The following is a 22,846-nucleotide window of genomic DNA, read 5'->3' on the forward strand; positions in this document are numbered from 1 at the left end:
CTGAAGAAACTTTTGGTATCATCTTTAATATTACTAGCTAGCTTACTTTCCTATTCCATCGTTACTTTCTTAATGACATTTTTTAGTTTCCTTCTGTTTGTTTTTAAAAGCTTCCCAATCCTCTAACTTCCCACTAATTTTTGCTCTATTATATGCCCTCTCTGGCTTTTGTGTATTTGACTTCACTTATTAGCCACGGCTGTGTCATCTTGCCTTTCGAATACTTCTTCCTCTTTGGGATGTATATAACCTGTGCCTTCCAAATTGCTTCCAGAAATTCCAGCCACTGCTGCTCTGCCATCATCCCTCCCAGTTTTCTTTTCCGATCAATTCTAGCCAACTCTTCTCTCTTGCCTCTGTAATTCCTTTACTCCACTGTAATATTAATACATCTGACTTCAGCTTCTCCTCATATTTCAGGGTAAATTCGGTCATATTATGATCACTCGCCCTTAAGGGTTTGCTTACCTTAAGTTCTCTAATCAATTCCGGTTCGTTGTACAACACCAAATACAGAATAGGTAATCCCCTAGTGGGCTTAACCACAAGCTGCTCTAAAACGCCATTTTCTAGGCACTCTAGAAATCCCCCCTCTGGAATTCAGCACACCCTGATTTTCACAATCTACCTGCATATTGAAATCCCAAATGACTATTGTAACATTGCCCTTTTGGCATGCATTGTCAATATCCCATTATCTTTAGACCACATCTTTACTACTGTTTGGTGGGGTCAGTATACAACTCCCATCAATCTTTTTACCCTTGCATTTCCTTAGCTCTAGCCACAATGATTCAACACCTCCCAACCCTATCCCACCTCTTTCTAATGAATTGATTTCATTTTTTTTTACCAACATCACCCCCTTTGTCTTCCTGCCTGGCATTTCGATGTAATTCCTATCCTTGGATATTAAGCTCCCAGCTATAATCTTCTTTCAGACTTGATTCAGTGGTGCCATCTACAATACCATGTATGTCAATCTGTAACTGCAACAAGTTCATCTACTTTATTCTGTATTCTGTACACATTCAAATATAACAGCTTAAGTCCTGCATTCACCCTTTTCAGTTTTGTCTGCCTTTTACATTGCGACTCATCCATTGACTACAATTTTGCCCTATCAACAGCTTCTTCTCATGACAAATTGCATCTTTTTATAAACCAGCTATCTCATCTTCAGCACTATCATCCACCTTTCCTACCATACCTCTTACACTGAACTATACACAGCTCAGGACACTAGCTGCACCATGCTCAACCTTTAGTTTCCTAACTTTGAGGTCTTACCAACATCTGCCTCCACAACCTCTCCACTAGCTGTTCTGACACTCTGGTTACCAACCCCTTGCAACTCTAGTTTAAACCCCAATGTGCAGCATTAATAAACCTTCTCAATAGGATATTAGTCCTCCCCCAATTCAGGTGCGAACTGTCCCATCTATACAGGTCCCACCTTCCCTGGAAGAGAGCCCAATGATTCAAAAACCTTCTGCCCTCCCTCATACACCAACTCCTTAACCACATATTAAACTGTATAATCTTCCTAGTTCTGGCCTCACTAGTACGTGGCATGGTAACAGTCCTGAGTTCACAACCATGGACATCCTGCCTTTTAACTTAACAGTTAGAACTCCCTATGCAGAACCTCATCACTTGACCTACTCATGTCATTGGTACGTACATTAACCACAACCTCTGGCTGTTCACCCTCCCACTTAAGAATGCTGTGGACCTGAACTAAGATATTTCGGACCCTGGCTTCTGGAAGGCAATAAACCATCTAGGAGTCTTGTTCTCGCCCACAGAACAATCTGTCTGTTCCCCTAACAACTTATCATCAACAGCACATTAGGCTGGAGAATTCCAAAACTTTACATCAGGAATTCTCAGAGAAAAGAAATTGTTTCAGCTTAGTTTTAAGTCATTAACCCAGTAGTTCTCAATGTACCTATCCTTGAATACATACTGTTATTTATACACTTAAGCTTCTATTGAGATGTATTTCAATTTGATTGCCTCTCATTTTTCTAAACTCTTAATAGGCACAATTTATTCAAACTTTATTTTAAGTAATATGGTGGCATGTATACTCACAGAGGCCTCTCAGGAGCCAGCCAAAGGTGCTCTTTTCTTTGTTAAATGTGTTTTTATACATAGTAAGATATTATTGACTCCAATAACTACGTGTACAGCAGATCCATCACATCTGTGAGCTATTCGTGGTTCAGAGTAGCTGAGAGAGTGTCATAAGAGGCGGCCAGCAGTTCAGAGAGGGCAAGACAGGCCATCGAGCCGGGGAGCTCGAGTCAGGCCATTGGGCCAGGGAGATCGTGTCCGGCCGGGAGAGTCCAGTTAGACTGTCAGGCTGGGAGAGTCGAGTCGGGCCATCGGGTTGCAGGAGACAGTGTGAAAGGGAGGATGGGCAGGTGATAGAGAAGAGACACGCTCAGACCGATGGTTTGAGATATGTCCATTTTAATGCGAGGAGTATTATGAATAAAGCAAATGAGAGAGTGTGGATCAGCACTTGGAGCTATGATGTTGTGGCCATTACAGAGACTTGGATGGTGCAGGGACAGGAATAGCTACTTCAAGTGCCAGGCTTTAGATGTTTCAGAAAGGACAGGGAGGGAGGCAAAAGAGGTGGGGGCGTGGCACTGCTGATCAGAGATAGTTTCACGGCTGCAGAAAAGGAGGAAGTCAAGGAGGGGTTGTCTACAGAGTTTCTGTGGGTGGAAGTTAGGAATAGGAAGGGGTCAATAACTCTACTGGGTGTTTTTCATAGACCACCCAATAGTAACAAGAACATTGAGGAATAAATAGGGAGACAGATTCCGGAAAGGTGTAATAATAACAGGGTTGTTGTGCTGGGAGATTTTAATTTCCCAAATATTGATTGGCATCTCCCTAGAGTGAGGGGTTTAGATGGGGTGGAGTTTATTAGGTGTGTTCAGGAAGGTTTCTTGACACAATATGTAGATAAGCCTACAAGAGGAGAGGCTTTACTTAATCTAGTATTGGGAAATGAACCTGGTCAGGTGTCAGGTCTCTCAATGGGGGAGCATTTTGGAGATAGTGATCACAATTCTATCTCCTGTACCATAGCATTGGAGAAGGATAGGAACAGACAAGTTAGAGAAACATTTAATTGGAGTAAGGGGAAATATGAGGCTGTCAGGCAGGAACTTGGAAGCATAAATTGGAAACAGGGAAACGTAGGGAAGAAATGTGGCAAATGTTCAGGGGATATTTGCATGGGGTTCTGCGTAGATATGTTCCAATGATAAGAGCAAGAGGATAAGAAGTGAGAGAACAGGACCAATCAAGTGTGGCAGTGGAAAAGTGTGTATGGAACCGGAGGAGATAGCTGAGGTACTTAATGAATACTTTGCTTCAATATTCACTATAGAAAAGGATCTTGGCGATTGTAGGGATGACTTACAGCGGACTGAAAAGCTTGACCATGTAGATATTAAGGAAGAGGATGTGCTGGAGCTTTTGGAAAGCATTAAACTGGATAAGTCACTGGGACTGGACGAGATGTACCCCAGACTACTGCGGGAAGCGAGGGAGGAGATTGCTGAGTCTCTGGCGATGATCTTTGCATCATCAACGAGGATGGGAGAGGTTCCAGAGGATTGGAGGGTAGTGGATGTTGTTCCCTTATTCAAGAAAGGGAGTAGAGATAGCCCAGGAAATTATAAGCCAGTGAGACTTACTTCAGTGGTTGGTAAGTTGATGGAGAAGATCCTGAGAGGCAGGATTTATGAACATTTGGAGAGCCATAATATGATTAGGAATAGTCAGCATGGCTTTCTCAAAGGCAGGTCGTGCCTTACGAGCATGATTGAATTTTTTGAGGATGTGGCTAAGCATGTTAATGAAGGTAGAGCAGTAGATGTAGTGTATATGGATTTTAGCAAGGCATTTGATAAGGTACCCCATGCAAGGCTTATTGAAAAAGGCATGGGATCCAAGGGGACATTGCTTTGTGGATCCAGAACTGGTTTGCCCACAGAAGGCAAAGAGTGGTTGTAGACGGGTCATATTCTGTATGGAGGCTGGTGACCAGTGGTGTGCCTCAGGGATCTGTTCTGGGATCCGTACTCTTTCTGATTTTTATAAATGACCTGGATGAAGAAGTGGAGGGATGGGTTAGTAAATTTGCTGATGACACAAAGTTTGGAGGTGCTGTGGGTAGTGTGGAGGGCTGTCAAAGGTTACAGTGGGACTTTGAGAAGTGAGAAATGGAGCTCAACCCAGATAAGTGTGAGGTGGTTCATTTTGGTAGGTCAAATATGATTGCAGAATATAGCATTAATGGCAAGACTCTTTGCAGTGTGGAGGATCAGAGGGATCTTGGGTTCCAAGTCCATAGAACGCTCAAAGCTGCTATGCAGGTTGACTCTGTGGTTAAGAAGGCACAAGGTGAATTGGCCTTCCTCAATCGTGGGATCAAGTTTAAGAGCCAAGAGGTAATGTTGCAGCTATATAGGACCCTGGTCAGACCCCACTTGAAGTACTGTGCTCAATTCTGGTTGCCTCACTACAGGAAGGATGTGGAAACCATAGAAAAGGTACAGAGGAGATTTACAAGGATGTTGCCTGGATTGGGGAGCATGCCTTATGAGAATAGGTTGAGTGAACTCGGCCTTTTCTCCTTGGAGCGATGGAGGATGAGAGGTGACCTGATAGAGGTGTATAAGATAATGAGAGGCATTGATCGTGTGGATAGTCAGAGGCTTTATCCCGCGGCTGAAATGGCTAGCACGAGAGGGCATAGTTTTAAGGTGCTTGGAAGTAGGTATAGAGGAGATGTCAGGGGTAAGTTTTTTACGCAGAGAGTAGTGAGTGTGTGGAATGGGCTGCTGGCGGCGGTGGTGGAGGGGGAAACGATAGGGTCTTTTAAGAGACTCCTGGACAGGTGCATGGAGCTTAGAAAAGTAGAGGGCTATGGGTATACCTAGGTAGTTCTAAGGTAAGGACATGTTCGGCACAGCTTTGTGGGCCGAAGGGCCTGTATTGTGCTGTAGGTTTTCCATGTTTCTATGAGAAGCTGGATTGACTTCAGAAGAGCTGACCTAGGTACTGACCATGCTGCTGCCTGCTACTTGGAGACACTGAAGTCGGTGCCTTCAAGTTTGTGCGAAGGTGGTGTGTAGAGAAACCATGAGTGACTGTTTTGGACAACTCTTATGATTTCAGGCTTGCATTGTGGTTGGCGTCTGGGCTTGGTTGAGGGTGGCCTGTCCCATCAGTTCTGCTCTCCAATCTTGGATTGGTGGAATTACAGGCTGGTTTGCTGGGAACCATCAATTTGCAGAACTTTTTTCTCAGGGTATTGGAGTGAAAATGTGTTTTCTTACGTCACTATATTTTTTTTTCTTGTCTTGTTATTTTGAATGCGTGTGTATGCTTTTGCACCTTGGCCCTCTGGCCTCTTGGACATCTGGCTCATTCAGCTGTATCCAAGCATGGTTTGAATGACAATTAACTTGATTTGATTTGACAAGATAAATGCTTCATTTCTAGAATTAATCTAATGAATTTTTGCTGCACTGCCTAGAAAGCAAGCATGATTTTCCTTTAGTATATGCAAATCTCCAGGTGTGGTCTTACCAAAATTCTCTATTAACGTAGTAAAACTTACCTACTTTAGCAGTCATTCTCATTTGTAGTAAAGGCCAACATTCCAATTACCTTCCAACTTACTGGTTCTAGAATTCTCTTTTTCTTGAACCAGCATCCCTAGATCTCATTATTTAATGGCCTGACACAATTTAAATATTTAGAGCTTAAGACATAGGAGCAGAATCAGGCCACTCAGTCCATCAAGTCTGCTCTGCCATTCCATCATGGCTGATTCTGAATCTCACTCAACACCATACAACTGCCTTCTTGCCATATCCTTTGATGCCCTGACCAATCAAGAAACTATCAACGTCCGCTTTAAACAGACTTAACCTCTACTGCACAGCATTTCACAGATTTGCCACTCTCTGGCAAAAAAAAAAATTCTTGCTTACCTCTGTTTTAAAGGGACGCTACTCAATTTTGAAGTTGTGCCCTCTAGTTCGGGATACGCCCACCATCTTCTCCACATCCATCCTACCTAGTCCTTACAACATTCAGTAGCATTTAATGAGATCGCCCCATATTCTTCTAAATTTCAGTGTACAGGCACAAAGCTACTAAATGCTCCTCATATGTTAACTATTCATTCTCGGAATCAATATTGTGAACCTCCTCGGACTCTCTCCAATGACAATACAGTACAGTCTTTCTGAGATATAGGGCCCAAAACTGTTGACAATACTCCAAGTGAGGCCTCACTAGTGTCTTATAAAGGCTCAGCATTATCTCCTTGCTTTAATATTCTATTCCCCTTGAAATAAATACCAATATTGCATTTGCCTTCTTTACCACAAACTGAGCCTGTAAATTAACCTTCTGGGAGCCTTGCATGAGGTCTCCTAAGTCCCTTTGCACCTCTAGTGTTTCAACGTTCTCCTCATCTACATAATAGTCCATTGTTCCTTTTACCAAAATGCATTATCATACGTTTCCCAACACTGTATTCCATCTGCCACTTCTTTGCCCATTCTTCCAATTTGTCTAAGTCCTGCTGCCATTGCATTGCTTCCTCAGCACTATTTACCCCTCTGCTTATCTTTGTATCATCCGCAAACTTTGCCACAAAGCCATCAATTCCATTATCTAAATCAAGAAGCAGTCCCAATACTGGCCCCTGAGGAACACCACAAGTCACTGGCAACCAGCCAGAAAAGGCTCCTTTTATTCCAATTCGCTGCCTCCTGCCTGTCAGCCATTCTGCTATCCATGCCATTATCTTTCCTGTAATACCATAGGACTTTATCTTGTTAGGCAACCTTATCAAACATCTTCTGAAAATCCAAATAAATGACATCCACAGCCTCTCCTTTGTCCACCCTGCTTGTTAATTCCTCGAAAAACTCTTAACAGATTTGTTAGGCAAGATTTCCCTTTACAGAAACCATGCTGACTTTGATCTATTTTATCATTAGTCTCCAAGTACCTCTAAACCTCATCCTTAATAATAGACTCCAACAATTTCCTGACCACTGAGGTTAGACTAACTGGCCTATAATTTCCTTTCTTTTGCCCTTCTCCCTTCTTAAAGAGTGGAGTGACCTTTGCAATCTTCCAGTCTTCCAGGACCATGCCAGAATCAAGTGACTCTTGAAAGACAGTGACCAATGCATCCGTTATCTCTTCAGCAATCTCCTTCACAGCTCTGGGATGTAGTCCATCTGGCCCAGGTGACTTATCCACCTTAAGACCTTTGAGTTTGCATAGCACCTTTTCCTTTGTAATAGCAATGGCACTCAAATGCTCCCTGACACTCACCGACCATTGGCAAGCTGCTAGTGTTTTCCACAGTGAAGGCTGATGCAAGGTACCCATTAAGTTCATCTGCTATTTCTTTGTCCCTCATTACTATCTCACCAGCATCATTTTCCAGTGGTCCAATATCAACTCTCACCTCGCTTTTACTCTTTATATATCCGGAAAAAACTTCTGGTAACCTGCTTTATATTATTGACTAGTCTGCCTTCATATTTCATGTTTAAATAGCTTTTTTAGTTGCCTTTTGTTGGATTTTAAAATCTTTCCAATCTTCCTACTCCCTCTTAGTTTGCTATATTATATGCCCTTTTCTTGGCTTTTATGCAGGCCCTTAACTTCCTTTGTCAGCCACGGTTGCCTACCCCTGCCATTTGAGAACTTCTTCCTCTGCGGGACATAACTATACTGCGCCTTGTGATCTACTCCCAGATATTTCAGCCAACTCTGCTCTGCCGCCATCCCCACCAGTATTCTCCTCAATCTACCTGGGTAAGTTCCTCTCTCATGCTTCTGTAATTCCCTTTATTCCATTGCGATACAGATACATGTGACTTTCTTCTTCCTCTCAGAATGCAGTTTGAATTCAATCGTATTATGATCACTGTCTCCAAGGGGTCCCTTAACATTAAGCTCTCTAATGAGATCTGGGTTATTACACAACACCCAATCTAAGATAGTCTTTTCCAGAGTAGGCTCAAGCACAAGCTGCTCTAAAAAGCCATCTTGTAGGCATTCAACAAACTCCCTGCGTTTCAACACCACCCTGATTTTCCCAATTCCCTTGCATATTGATGTCCTCCCATTACAATTGTGTCATTACCCTTATTACATGCCCTTTCAGTTCCTTTTGCAATCTCAACCCCACACCTTGGCTACTATTTGGAGGCCTGTATATGATTCTCATAATGTTTTTTTTACGCTTTCAGTTTCTTAACTTCACCCAGAAAGATTCAGCATTCTCTACCCTACGTCATATCTTTCTAAAGATGTAATTCCATCTCTTGCCAACAGAACCACACCACCACCTGTGCCTTGTCTGAACTTTGGATACAAAGTATATCCTTTGATGTCCAACTCCCAACTATGACCTTCTTTCAGCCACAACTCAGTGATGCCCACAATGTCATACCGATCAATCTCTAATTGTGCCACGAGTTTGCCCACCTTATTCAGAATGCTACATGCATTTAAATGTACCTTCAGTCCTATATTCTTCGCCCTTTTGAATTTTGCCTCTATGGTACAATTTAACTATTTTCTCTGTCTGCATTTGTACCCCCTCATTGGTTTGTCCCTACATTCATGTTTCATCTATACCTACTTGTCAGCCTGCCGGCTCATCCTCAGCTCTGTCATACTGGTTCCCCTTCCCCTGCCATATTAGTAAAAGAGATCTGAATTCCTGCCCCCTGCTCCAATTCTTCACCCACACATTTATCTGCCACCTCATTCTATTCCTATCCTTACTGTTACATCGAACAGGCAGCAATCCCAAGATTACTACCCTTGAGGTCCTGCTTCTCAGCTTCCTTCCTAACTCCATATATTCTTTTTTCAGGACCTTCTCTCTTTTTCTTCCTTTGTCATTGGTACCAATATGTACCACAACCTCTGACTGCTCATCCTCCCTATTCAGGATATTGTGGATGCATCCAGAAACATCTCAGACCCTGGCACTTGGGAGGCAAAGTACCATCTGTGTTTCCTTTTTGCATCCACAGAATCACCTATCTGTCCCCCTGACCATAGAGTCCCCTACTACTGCTCCTCCCCTAGTCTGTTCCCTCCCCTTCAGAGCCACAGGGCCAGACTGAGGGTCTTTCCCCCCAACAGTACTCAAAATGGAGTTCTTATTGTTGAGGGGGATGGCCACAGGGGTGCTCTCCACTATCTGACATTCTCCCTTCCCTCTCCTGACAGTCACCCATTTATCTGTTTCTTGGGGTGACCACCTCCCTGCAGCTCCTGTCTATCACTGCCTCACTTTCCTTAACAATCTAATGGTCATCAAGCTGCAGCTCCAGTTCCCTCACATGGTCGCTAAGCTGCATCGCGATGCACCTGGTGCAGATGTGGCCATCGGGGAGGTTGGGAGTCTCCTGGAAATCCCAAGCCTGACACCCAGAGCAGAACGCTGGCTCTGTAGACATACTGTACACCCTATTCTCTCTGGAGTTGAATAAGAAATAAGGACCGAACTTACCTATACTCTGCCTGTTCTCTCCGATGCCTTGTTTGAACCAAAACCTTCCTACTCTGCCTCAGACCACGATCACGCCCATGATGACCGCTCCACTAAGTGGTAGCTCTCTTTTATAGAGACTTCCGTCGAAAATCTCTCAGTCCTGGTGTTTTAAGACATTAATATACTCTAAATAGGTGAGGCCGCCAATCTAGATCCTGAAATCACTCAACTTGCAAACTTGAAAATGATCTGTTTGTACCTCCTCATACTGTATATTTATGACTCATCGCCCATAGCACTTTAGGCCAGAGAATTCCAAAACTTTACACTCCTCATATTGTCCTTTTGTCTGTCAATCTCTGTGAACCAGTTCACTGTTCATGTGATATATTACCCTGAAAATAGTTTTGCCACCTTTATACTTCCAATAACAAAGGATGTTGTAAGTAATTCTTAAAAGTAGGCTTGGTTTGTCTCAAATGAACAATTCCAGTGGTTACTGGAAGTACTTGTTAAGATGCTCAATCAAGAGATAAATTCTAGTTAAGATGATAATCAGTGGCAAACAAGCAGTGCTTGCAATTGTTTGCAACACACATCAAAGTTGCTGGTGAATGCAGCAGGCCAGGCAGCATCTCTAGGAAGAGGTACAGTCAACGTTTCGGGCTGAGACTCTTCGTCAGGACTAACTGAATGAAGAGTTAGTAAGAGATTTGAAAGTGGGAGGGGGAGGGGGAGATCCAAAATGATAGGAGAAGACAGGAGGGGGAGGGATGGAGCAAAGAGCTGGATAGTTGATTGGCAAAAGGGATTATGAGAGGATTATGGGACAGGAGGCCCAGGGAGAAGGAAAAGGGGGAGGGGCGGAAAAAACCCAGAGGATGGGCAAGGGGTATAGTGAGAGGGACAGAGGGAGAAAAAGGAGAGAGAGAGAGAAAGAATGTGTGTATATAAATAAATAAATAACGGATGGGGTACGAGGGGGAGGTGGGGCATTAGCGGAAGTTTGAGAATTCAATTTTCATGCCATCAGGTTGGAGGCTACCCAGATGGAATATAAGGTGTTGTTCTCCAACCTGAGTGTGGCTTCATCTTTACAGTAGAGGAGGCCGTGGATAGACATATCAGAATGGGAATGGGATGTGGAATTAAAATATGTGGCCACTGGGAGATCCTGCTTTCTCTGGTGGACAGAGCGTAGGTGTTCAGCGAAACGATCTCCCAGTCTGCGTCGGGTCTCGCCAATATATAGAAGGCCACATCGGGAGCACCGGATGCAGTATATTACCCCAGCCAACTCACAGGTGAAGTGTCGCCTCATCTGGAAGGACTGTCTGGGGCCCTGAATGGTGGTAAGGGAGGAAGTGTAAGGGCATGTGTAGCACTTGTTCCGCTTACAAGGATAAGTGCCCGGAGGGAGATCGGTGGGGAGGGATGGGGGGGACGAATGGACAAGGGAGTCACCTAGGGAGCAATCCCTGCGGAAAGCAGAGAGAGAGAGGGGAGGGAAAGATGTGCTTAGTAGTGAGATCCCGTTGGAGGTGGCGGAAGTTACGGAGAATTATATGTTGGACTCGGAGGCTGGTGGGGTGGTAGGTGAGGACAAGGGGAACCCTATTCTTAGTGGGGTGGCGGGAGGATGGAGTGAGAGCAGATGTGTGTGAAATGGGGGAGATGCGTTTGAGAGCAGAGTTGATGGTGGAGGAAGGGAAGCCCCTTTCTTTAAAAAAGGACATCTCCTTCGTCCTGGAATGAAAAGCTTCATCCTGAGAGCAGATGTGGTGGAGATGGAGGAATTGCGAGAAGGGGATGGCATTTTTGCGAGAGACAGGGTGAGAAGAGGAATAGTCCAGATAGCTGTGAGAGTCCGTAGGCTTATAGTAGACGTCAGTAGATAAGCTGTCTCCAGAGATAGAGACAGAAAGATCTAGAAAGGGGAGGGAGGTGTCAGAAATGGACGAGGTAAACTTGAGGGCAGGGTGAAAGTTGGAGGCAAAGTTAATGAAGTCAATGAGCTTAGCATATGTGCAGGAAGAAGTGCAAATATAGACTTGCAATTGTTTGGTGACTTAAGGGTGCTATTTGTGAGCTACATGTTCAGATTCTCATCCTAATGTTGTCTAGAGATATAGTACCCCATTTAAATATGTGATGCCTTGTTCAATGTAGAACTCCTTCCACCCATTTCAGTCTCCTCCTAACCTTTCTATCCCTTCATTCCCTCCACCCCCTGCTCTTCCTCTCACTCAATTTAACTTTACTTCTCTTACTGAAGACATCAGGGAACCAGCAAAGCTGCTTGCCTCCAGGTCATTGTATTTTCCTGGCCATGATCTGGTCTTTGTAGGTTGATCAGAAAACAAATAGGACATCCAGGATACATCTTGGATACCCAAGTTTACTTTGTAGTATAGATTGTCCTTTTCAATATGCAACTAATAGCAATCCTACAAAGAGTCCTTGTGCAGCAAAAGTTTATGTTGTAACATTAAATTCTCTTTAGGTTAATTCCCCAACTAATTACTGTACATCCTCAAATACCTCATAAATTTCTCAAACACAATTTTTCATTCATAAAGCCGATATTAATTCTGCCAGATTTGTATTTTAAGTGTCCCATTACTGCTTCATTAATAATGAATCCTAACCGTTTCCCCTTATGTTGTGCTGACTGATCTTTAGTTCCAGTGTCCTTTCCTTTGACAGCATTACATTTACAAAATTTCCAATTTACTGGGACTTTTCCAGGATCTCGGAAATTTTGGAAGATTCCACTTAGGCAGCACTGTTCCACAGCTAGTACAGCCACAACCTCACAATGTTGGAGATCCAAGTTCAATCCCTGTATTACTTAATTGACTTTGAAATTATTGAACAGCACAGTTATAGATAAGGCACGTACTGACTGTTCTCACCAGTGATTTTCCTTCTTGTGTTATTTCTTAGCAGTAGTTAGAAATGCTAAAACTGAGGTCAGTAAGAAGAATATACAACCGTGGGGTATTCAACTCCAGAAGGACTAGCAGGGTACGTGGGATTGATATTGGATGAGCAAGAAGAAAGGACTGAGTTGGTAGGTGGTTAGGTGGAGGCAGTGAGAGAGACGGAACAGTGATCAAAGGGGCATCAGGTACACAAGAGCTGTGGGGATATGAGGACATGAAGGAGAGCTCGACAACTATTATGGGTTTTGGCAATAAACCAATGTGAGACATTTTATGGTTAAGAAAAATATAACGGTTCATTTATTGAACTCCAAAAAACTGAACATAAAGCACATAAAGTATATAATTACATAATCATGTTAGATCTGCCTCTTAAAGAGAACCCCAACTCAATGTCAGTGGTTGTGAATTCTATATGTTTCCATCAATTACATTACCCTACTCAGGCCCCCCAAGAATTCATGAAAACCGGCATTGTGAGCCTGTCTAGAGCTCGGATGAGCTGCCCGGCTCAGGTCCTATATTCCATAGATGGGGGAACAGAAGGTGTCGACATGCTCATGCTCATGTCGTGATGGCAGGTGCCATGCCGGTAGCAGAACCCTCCAAAACTTGGTGAGCTGGTTTAAGGCAAACTACCAAAATATGTTCATGTGTACCCCTCTTATCTATGAGAAAAGTCTTTTCTCTCCATTCCAAAACGTGGAATGGGTCATCATAAGGGGATGTCGGTGTGCATCTTAACAGATGAAAACAAATGAGGTGGAATGTAGGTCAACAGGAACCCAAGAATGCTGTACGTCATGTAGGAGGTAGGAATAGGTGCAAATGAATTGAATTTACTGAGAAGGGTGGAACAGAGTTGAGAGGCTGATCTGGCAGTCAGGAATAAAATCAGCTGGCACGCATAACAACTGCCCATATACCAGTTCAGCTGCAAATGACTGCATGTCCTCTTTTGGAGCAGTTCTGAGCCCAGCAAGACCCACAGGAAATGATCATTTCAACACTCATTGGTCAATGAAGCTGTCAGAGCAATCTTTAAGGAATGGTGAAACCACTCGCATAGGCCATTGGACTGTGGGTGACATGCCGTGGTGTGATGTAGTCGTAATGTCAAGATTCTGGGCCATTGCAGCCCAGAGGTCTGATATGGATTAGAGATTGTGATCAGATGGGGTGCCAAACCAGGCAACCCAGGGGCCGATGTACGCCCGAGCCATGTCTGCATCTGTTGTCGATGCCAGAGGGACGACCTCTGGACACCTGGTGGTACAGTCCATCATGGCAAGGAGGTGCGTGAAACCACAGGAGGGTTGAAGAGAACCAACAAGATCCACGTTAACATTGTCAAACCATCGCTCAGGGAGCTCAGAAGGTGCTAATGGGGTCTGGATATGACAGTCTATTTTTGCCCATTAGCACTCACCACAGGCTGCACACCAATCACACACATCCTTTCTAAGGCCGTGCCACACAAGCATTAGTGAGACCAATTTCTGTGAGGCTTCCCAGCCCAGTTATGAGAGGCCACGTATAGAGTTAAAAACAGTCCGCCTCCAGTGGGCAGGCACTAGGGGGCAAGGGCAACCGGTTGAGACATCACACAGGAAAGAAGCTACAACTTTCCCAAACTTAATGTCAGCCAACTGCGGGCCCATGACAGCTGTTCAGTAAGCCTGGACCTCTGGGTGAGTAGCCTGGTCGACTACCATGCTGGCATGGTCAACCCTATGTGTTCAGCTTCAACAGCTGGCCCTGAGAGACAATCAGCCACAGCGTTCTTCAACAGCTGGCCGTGAGAGGCAATCAGCCACGACATTCTTCAACAGCTGGCCGTGAGAGGCAATCAGCCACGGCGTTCTTCAACAGCTGGCCGTGAGAGGCAATCAGCCACGGCGTTCTTCAACAGCTGGCCGTGAGAGGCAATCAGCCACGGCGTTCTTCAACAGCTGGCCGTGAGAGGCAATCAGCCACGGCGTTCTTCAACAGCTGGCCCTGAGAGACAATCAGCCACGACGTTCTTCAACAGCTGGCCCTGAGAGACAATCAGCCACGGCGTTCTTCAACAGCTGGCCGTGAGAGGCAATCAGCCACGGCGTTCTTCAACAGCTGGCCGTGAGAGGCAATCAGCCACGGCGTTCTTCAACAGCTGGCCGTGAGAGGCAATCAGCCACGGCGTTCTTCAACAGCTGGCCCTGAGAGACAATCAGCCACGGCGTTCTTCAACAGCTGGCCGTGAGAGGCAATCAGCCACGGCGTTCTTCAACAGCTGGCCGTGAGAGGCACTTCTTCAACAGCTGGCCGTGAGAGGCAATCAGCCACGGCGTTCTTCAACAGCTGGCCCTGAGAGACAATCAGCCACGACGTTCTTCAACAGCTGGCCCTGAGAGACAATCAGCCACGGCGTTCTTCAACAGCTGGCCGTGAGAGGCAATCAGCCACGGCGTTCTTCAACAGCTGGCCGTGAGAGGCAATCAGCCACGGCGTTCTTCAACAGCTGGCCGTGAGAGGCAATCAGCCACGGCGTTCTTCAACAGCTGGCCCGGAGAGACAATCAGCCACGGCGTTCTTCAACAGCTGGCCCTGAGAGACAATCAGCCACGGCGTTCTTCAACAGCTGGCCGTGAGAGGCAATCAGTCACGGCGTTCTTCAACAGCTGGCCGTGAGAGGCAATCAGCCACGGCGTTCTTCAACAGCTGGCCCTGAGAGACAATCAGCCACGACGTTCTTCAACAGCTGGCCGTGAGAGGCAATCAGCCACGGCGTTCTTCAACAGCTGGCCCTGAGAGACAATCAGCCACGGCGTTCTTCAACAGCTGACCCTGAGAAACAATCAGCCACGGTGTTCTTCAACAGCTGGCCGTGAGAGGCAATCAGCCACGGCGTTCTTCAACAGCTGGCCCTGAGAGACAATCAGCCACGACGTTCTTCAACAGCTGGCCCTGAGAGACAATCAGCCACGGCGTTCTTCAACAGCTGGCCGTGAGAGACAATCAGCCACGGCGTTCTTCAACAGCTGGCCCGGAGAGACAATCAGCCACGGCGTTCTTCAACAGCTGGCCGTGAGAGGCAATCAGCCACGGCGTTCTTCAACAGCTGGCCGTGAGAGACAATCAGCCACGGCGTTTTTCAACAGCTGGCCGTGAGAGACAATCAGCCACGGCGTTCTTCAACAGCTGGCCGTGAGAGGCAATCAGCTACGGCGTTCTTCATCAGCTGGCCCTGAGAGACAATCAGCCACGGCGTTCTTCAACAGCTGGCCCTGAGAGACAATCAGCCACGGCGTTCTTCAACAGCTGGCCGTGAGAGGCAATCAGCCACGGCGTTCTTCAACAGCTGGCCGTGAGAGGCAATCAGCCACGGCGTTCTTCAACAGCTGGCCCGGAGAGACAATCAGCCACGGCGTTCTTCAACAGCTGGCCCTGAGAGACAATCAGCCACGGCGTTCTTCAACAGCTGGCCGTGAGAGGCAATCAGCCACGGCGTTCTTCAACAGCTGGCCGTGAGAGGCAATCAGCCACGGCGTTCTTCAACAGCTGGCCCTGAGAGACAATCAGCCACGGCGTTCTTCAACAGCTGGCCGTGAGAGACAATCAGCCACGGCGTTCTTCAACAGCTGGCCCGGAGAGACAATCAGCCACGGCGTTCTTCAACAGCTGGCCGTGAGAGGCAATCAGCCACGGCGTTCTTCAACAGCTGGCCGTGAGAGACAATCAGCCACGGCGTTTTTCAACAGCTGGCCGTGAGAGACAATCAGCCACGGCGTTCTTCAACAGCTGGCCGTGAGAGGCAATCAGCTACGGCGTTCTTCATCAGCTGGCCCTGAGAGACAATCAGCCACGGCGTTCTTCAACAGCTGGCCCTGAGAGACAATCAGCCACGGCGTTCTTCAACAGCTGGCCGTGAGAGGCAATCAGCCACGGCGTTCTTCAACAGCTGGCCGTGAGAGGCAATCAGCCACGGCGTTCTTCAACAGCTGGCCCGGAGAGACAATCAGCCACGGCGTTCTTCAACAGCTGGCCGTGAGAGACAATCAGCCACGGCGTTCTTCAACAGCTGGCCGTGAGAGGCAATCAGCCACGGCGTTCTTCAACAGCTGGCCCTGAGAGACAATCAGCCACGGCGTTCTTCAACAGCTGGCCCTGAGAGACAATCAGCCACGGCGTTCTTCAACAGCTGGCCGTGAGAGGCAATCAGCCACGGCGTTCTTCAACAGCTGGCCTTGAGAGACAATCAGCCACGGCGTTCTTCAACAGCTGGCCCTGAGAGACAATCAGCCACGGCGTTCTTCAACAGGTGGCCCTGAGAGACAATCAGCCACGGCGTTCTTCAACAGCTGGCCGTGAGAGGCAATCAGCCACGGCGTTCTTCAACAGCTGGCCGTGAGAGGCAATCAGCCACGGCGTTCTTCAACAGCTGTCCCTGAGAGACAATCAGCCACGGCGTTCTTCAACAGCTGGCCGTGAGAGGCAATCAGCCACGGCGTTCTCCAACAGCTGTCCCTGAGAGACAATCAGCCACGGCGTTCTTCAACAGCTGGCCGTGAGAGGCAATCAGCCACGGCGTTTTTCAACAGCTGGCCCTGAGAGACAATCAGCTACGGCGTTCTTCAACAGCTGGCCCGGAGAGACAATCAGCCATGGCGTTCTTCAACAGCTGGCCCGGAGAGACAATCAGCCACGGCGTTCTTCAACAGCTGGCCCGGAGAGACAATCAGCCACGGCGTTTTTCAACAGCTGGCCGTGAGAGGCAATCAGCCACGGCGTTCTTCAACAGCTGGCCGTGAGAGGCAATCAGCCACGGCGTTCTTCTTCCCCTTGATATGTTGTATATCAGTTGTGAACTGTAATATGTAGGCCAGGTGTCGTTACTGCCATGCAGACAAAGCATCTGATATTTTGGCCAAAGTGTGCGCTAAGGGTTTGTGGTAAACGAACGCAGTGAAATGGCAACCTTCTCAAAACAAAACAAAAAAAAAACAGAAGGTAGCTAGATGGGGACCAAGAAGCTTAGGGTCAAATGTCCTGAACTACTTTTCAGGGGATGGAGCTGCCGGCTGAAGGAGGCGACCGGCTACCAAATGCCTCCAACCAGCTGTTCATGCACAGCACCCACAGCATAGTCTGAAGCATCAGTAGTAATAGCTATAGATACATTGGGAGTGGGTGCAGCAGTAGGGTCACATTAGAATGAGCTCGTTTAGTATCATCAAATCCCCCTGTCATGTCTGCTGACTAGTCAAGCACTTGATCAGGGGTATTGCTTTTAGCCACACAATACAGGGGGAGCATTAGTTCAGCAGCTCGTGGAATGAAGCAGTGATAGAAATTCACCATACCTAAAAATTCTTGTAGCTTTTTAGTAGTGCAGGGCAATAGGAAGTCCAAAATAGCGGCTACTTTGGAAGGGAGGGGTTTTGCACCTTCTGTGGAGATACAATGGCCGAGAAAGTCAATGGTTGACAACCCAAACTGGCATATAGCAGGATTAATATCAAGCTGTGATGGCTTAAGCGCTTGAAGATTGTTCAGATTTGGATGCACTGGCAACAAGTATGTCACTCAGGTCAACAAAAAGAAAACTTAAGTTTTTTAATTCAGAGTCCATCAGTCATTGAAACTCTGTGCTGCATTTTTCAGCCCAAAGGGCATGTGCAGAAACTCAAAGAGGCCAAATAGGATTATCACAACCGTTTTGGGAATGTCCTCCAAGCACACAGGCACCTGATGGTAACCCCTAACAGGACTGACTTTGAAAAATATTAACTTTCCAGCTAAAGGTGCGAAAAAGTCTGGAGGTGTGGGACCTGGTAATGATCAGAGATGGTGGCCTCGTTCAGACGTTGATAATCGCCACATGGGCGGTAACCATTATCAGACTTAGGGACCATATGGAGGGGTTATTTGACAGTTGTACAATGCCAAATCCTTCCATGATGGCAAACTCAGACTTTACAGCTGCCGGTTTTTCTGGGTCCAGTCGACACGTGCGGGCATGGACTGGTGGGCCAGTTGTGGGAGATTGGTACTTGACCCCATGTTTTGTGACAGTTGTAGGGAATGTAGGCTTGGAGGGTTGGAACTTTGCCCAGCAGTTGAGTAAGCTCACACATGGTGATATTGGAACTTGACAAAGTCATTTTGGGAAACTTACTGGGGGAGCAGGTAATGACTCAAAGTCCTTGATATCCACAAGCCGACAATTCTTACGATCAACCAACAGTCCTTGGGCACACATGAAATCAGCACTGATCAGAGGTCTAGCCACTTCAGTCACGATGAAGTCCCATGTGTAACGTCGCCCACTGAAGCAGAGTGTCACCCGTTGAGTCCCGTAATTCTGGATCCTGCTGCCATTGGCAGCCTCCAGTGAGGTTTTGTCGCTCTTTGCCTTCTCAACAATAAACGATGCTGTCACTACACTCAGTTGAGCACCCGTGTCTCACAGGAAGCATCGCCCTGAAAGGGTGTTTGTAATGAACGGTAGATGCCCTGACAACTGGAACCCATGGTATTCACAGAGCTCTGATGTCCCAATGAGCTGGCATTGGTGAAACTGCAAGGTGGTCTTCACTTCCTAGCATTCGTACCAAAGCGAGTGTGGTAAAAACAAAGGCCCGCCGTTGTCTGTTTCGCATGCTTAAGTTGGAGGCTTCACTGACCAGGCTTATTAAGGCAGGGAAAAGTGGAGGAATTATGCCCCGCTGCCTGGCTGAGTGTAAACTATCAGCCATTTCAGCAAGCTCCCTATTGTCCTTCACAGTTGTATTAGCAAGTGCTATGTGAACTTGATCAGGCATTTGCTGCATTCTTTAAAAAGAAAACAAGGATGTTGATCTCCCAGGAGAGATAGCCATGCAAGGAGAACAACTGTTTGGCGCGCTCTGCCTCCAATAGTCTGTAAAAGGTGAATTTTCAGCAATCGGTGTTCTAGTAGACATCACTCTATTGGCACCCTTCCTGTTTACCCTGTATATCTCAGACTTTAGATACAACATTGAGTCATGTCATCTGTAGAAAATCTCTGATGACTCAGTAATAGTTGGGTGTATAAAGGGAGGATGAATACAGGACCCTGGTGGAGGACTTTGTCAAATGGTGCAAGCTGAATCATCTGCAGCTCAATATCAGCAAGACAAAGGAGATAGTGGTGCACTGCTCCCTGGTACTATTGATAGTGAGGACGTGGATGTGGTGCAGACCTACAGTTACTGGGGGTGTACCTAAATAACAGACTTGAGCAGAGCACCAACAAAGAGGCTGTGTACAAGAAGGGTCAGAGTCGCCTTTACTTCCTGAGGAGACTGAGGTCCCTTGGAGTATACAGGCCTCTCCTTCACATATTCTATCAGTCTGTTGTCACCAGTACAATATTCTATGTGGTGGTGTGCTGGGGCAATGTCATCAATATGGGTGATGCCTATAGGCTTAATAAACTGATTAGAAAGGCTGGCTCTGTCATAGGAGTCAAACTGGACACACTGGAGCCTGTGGTAGAACAAAGACCCTCTGGAAAATCCCTGGCAATTCTGGACAATGTTTCTCATCTCTGCATGCCACCTTGACTGACCAGAGGAGCACTTTTAGTAATAGACTAAGAGAACTGCACTGCTGCAAAGAGGTCATTCTTACCCCTGGCCGTTAGGCTCTATAATGAGTCAACCGATAGCCGGGCTAGTGATGACCTCCTCACGTTAGACTATTTGAGGTAACTTGTCTTTTTATTCTTTCTTACTTCTCTTCTAATATTTGTAAATTTGTACATCTGTGTACTTGTAATGCTACTGTGACACTGTAATTTCCTTTGGGATCAATAAAGTATCTATTTATGGTAGGTAAAAAAACCATTTTCCTCTTACTGGTCAATCACAGCAATGTTTGTCATGTGAACTTTTAGCATTATGCTCTCTTACATACAGGTATCTTGAGGGAGATATAGGATGCTGGAATTAACAATGTGCATCATGTCTAACAAGAGGAATATTCTAGAAGGGGACGTGTGGTTGTCACAAGCAGTGAGTTCAGAATACAGGCCTTAAGTATCACTGAAAGTGCTAGAGTTAATATCTGAAGGGCAAGGCATGGTAACATCTACCTTTTAGGTATTAACTCTACACTTTCAGTGATATTTAAACAATACACTGCACTGATTAACCTGTTCCTGCACACGAAACTGTCCGCTGTAGGTTTCTAATAGGGATGATCAGTTTCTTATCTGCTTCAACCACTCTACTTGTAATGCAGGCTTTCACTGAATGTTTGAGAAATTCTGCAATCATCTCAACTTTGCACTGCAATGCTAGGTGAATTTTCTTCAGAGAGGTGGGATTGTGGTGGGCAGCTTTGACTGAAACACTTGGGAGATTACAAGTTCCTATATTACAAAGAAATACATCTAAATAAACTTGCAGAAAAGAAATTTAGATCTGGTTAACTTATGTCTGCCCTCTAATACAATCATAATGGGACATTCTCATCAACGTGGAACGGCAGAAGCAGCATTTTGAGATCAGTTCTGGCTTCCTTTATTCATGACACCTTCCAAACCCCAGCACCCAGCTCTCCCTAACCTTGGAAGCTTTGCTTTCTTTTTATAAAAATGCCTGATCTGATCGGTTTATGGGCAATGCAACAGAACGACCCCATGGAGGAGACTTTCTGTGCCCCAAGCAGTACTTCAAGGTTCAACCTACCTAACATCAGCCACTTTGAAATAGCCCAGAATTCATCCTTTTCACTTGTTGGCCTGTATAACGTACTTTAATGGTATATTAAATGTTCTGTATAATGAACTAGAATTTACTCAATAAGATGAAGATTTATTTTTTAATTAACATGTAGTTTCATTGAAAGAAATAAAAGAAACAGATCACTTTGTAGAAACAACACTGTGGAAAGTCTGTAGGTGTTTAACTCTCCATTGACCAAAGGGTGTTACTTGACTAATATGATATGCACGTTTCACTTCATCTTTTTTAAATCAGTAACTCAAAAGACAAGATTGGGGCATAGCAACTGAGATTCAACTTTAAGGACTCTTCATTCTCCCTGGTTGTTTTCATCACCGATGCATAGGATCTTATCCCTGAGTTGTATTGTCTCCAAGTGTAACCAATTTTCTATCAGAGTCTAATGTGTGTTAACATTTTAGGTTAGTACAGATAGCCCAAACACCTATCATTGAAATGAAAAACTAGTTGCAGGTAGTTACTAGTTGCAGGTATATTACTAGTGAAATAAACTGGAGACAAATCTTGGCATAGAATTTGATTCTGTTTTCTTCAAAGGATAAAGTTCATTTCTCTGATGATGTAATAATTATAACTTACACAACTATTATAACTTTAGCATAATAGCTCATGAAACTTTACTGGTGTCATTTTCTTTACAATTAGTACATACTGCCATGTTCTGTGAATTTTGCTAGTGTATAGCTCTAGCTGGTTGATTTAATAAATGACAATGATCACAAGAAAAAAAGAATCAGGCTCAGATGAATAGAGCGCTGGATTTGTAAGTGGCTTTGTATTTAGATTCAAGCAATCACTGAATTTCACCGACAACAATGTAACCTTTTGTTGCTTGGTATTCTCATCTTTAGAAAGTTCCTCCAAGTCTGCAGTCACAACTCAGTATTGGATTAATCATTGCATAATCCAAACCATTCACATGTTTTGGTTCTGGCCTCCAGAGTGCAATTCCCAATTCCACATGCAGACAGTATACTGCCACTGAGATTAACACTCATGGTCTGTAATGAGCACATAGCTCCAACCACTTCCAGTTCTGAAATGGTCCTAGTCCAGCTGCATTTGCACATCCTTCTCATTAGAAAACCCCAGCAGTATGTTTGTATTCGTCCAGGTCCAGGCTGTCAGCTACCTGCAGCAATTCAGCTCCATCAGCTGTATTCATCAAGGAATTCAGTTTATTGATCAGCTCTGACCAGTTTGGACGATCATACGCTTTCCACTGCCAGCATTGTTTCATCAAGTCATATCTAGAAGGGAAATAGAAAGAAACAGTTACAACTTGTAATTTTCCAGGATCATATTTATACCCTTAAAATTGATACTAACACTAGAGGGAGCAGCAAACAGGAACAGAAAATCTGGGGGCGAAACATTATTGAAGCCACTATTGCAGATTTCTGCTTCAAACAAAAGTTATGATAATAACATCATAATAATCTTCCCCTCTCCTTGTGGCATCAAATTTGTTCTGAGTAGACATATCACTACAACTGAGCACTGGTGCAGTAACTCCTCTACCAATCACTTAGCGATTGATGTGAACATTTTGTTAAGATGCTTTTCAGACT

At 45.4% G+C, this 22,846-nt stretch overlaps 1 protein-coding gene across 1 annotated transcript in view; it reads right to left on the reverse strand.

Annotated features, from left to right (window-relative positions):
* Positions 1 to 21,433: 21,433 nt before the first annotated feature.
* si:ch73-206d17.1 (tyrosine-protein kinase STYK1) overlaps positions 21,434 to 22,846 on the reverse strand; it is an 83,507-nt gene continuing 82,094 nt past the window's right edge. The window contains exon 10 of the mRNA XM_063033159.1: positions 21,434 to 22,525. Within this exon, the coding sequence (XP_062889229.1) occupies positions 22,354 to 22,525 (172 nt within the window). The 3' untranslated portion in view covers positions 21,434 to 22,353. The remainder of the gene's footprint in view (positions 22,526 to 22,846) is intronic.

This window comes from Mobula hypostoma, chromosome 25, assembly GCF_963921235.1.
Source record: "Mobula hypostoma chromosome 25, sMobHyp1.1, whole genome shotgun sequence".
NCBI classification, from domain to species: Eukaryota; Metazoa; Chordata; class Chondrichthyes; order Myliobatiformes; family Myliobatidae; genus Mobula; species Mobula hypostoma.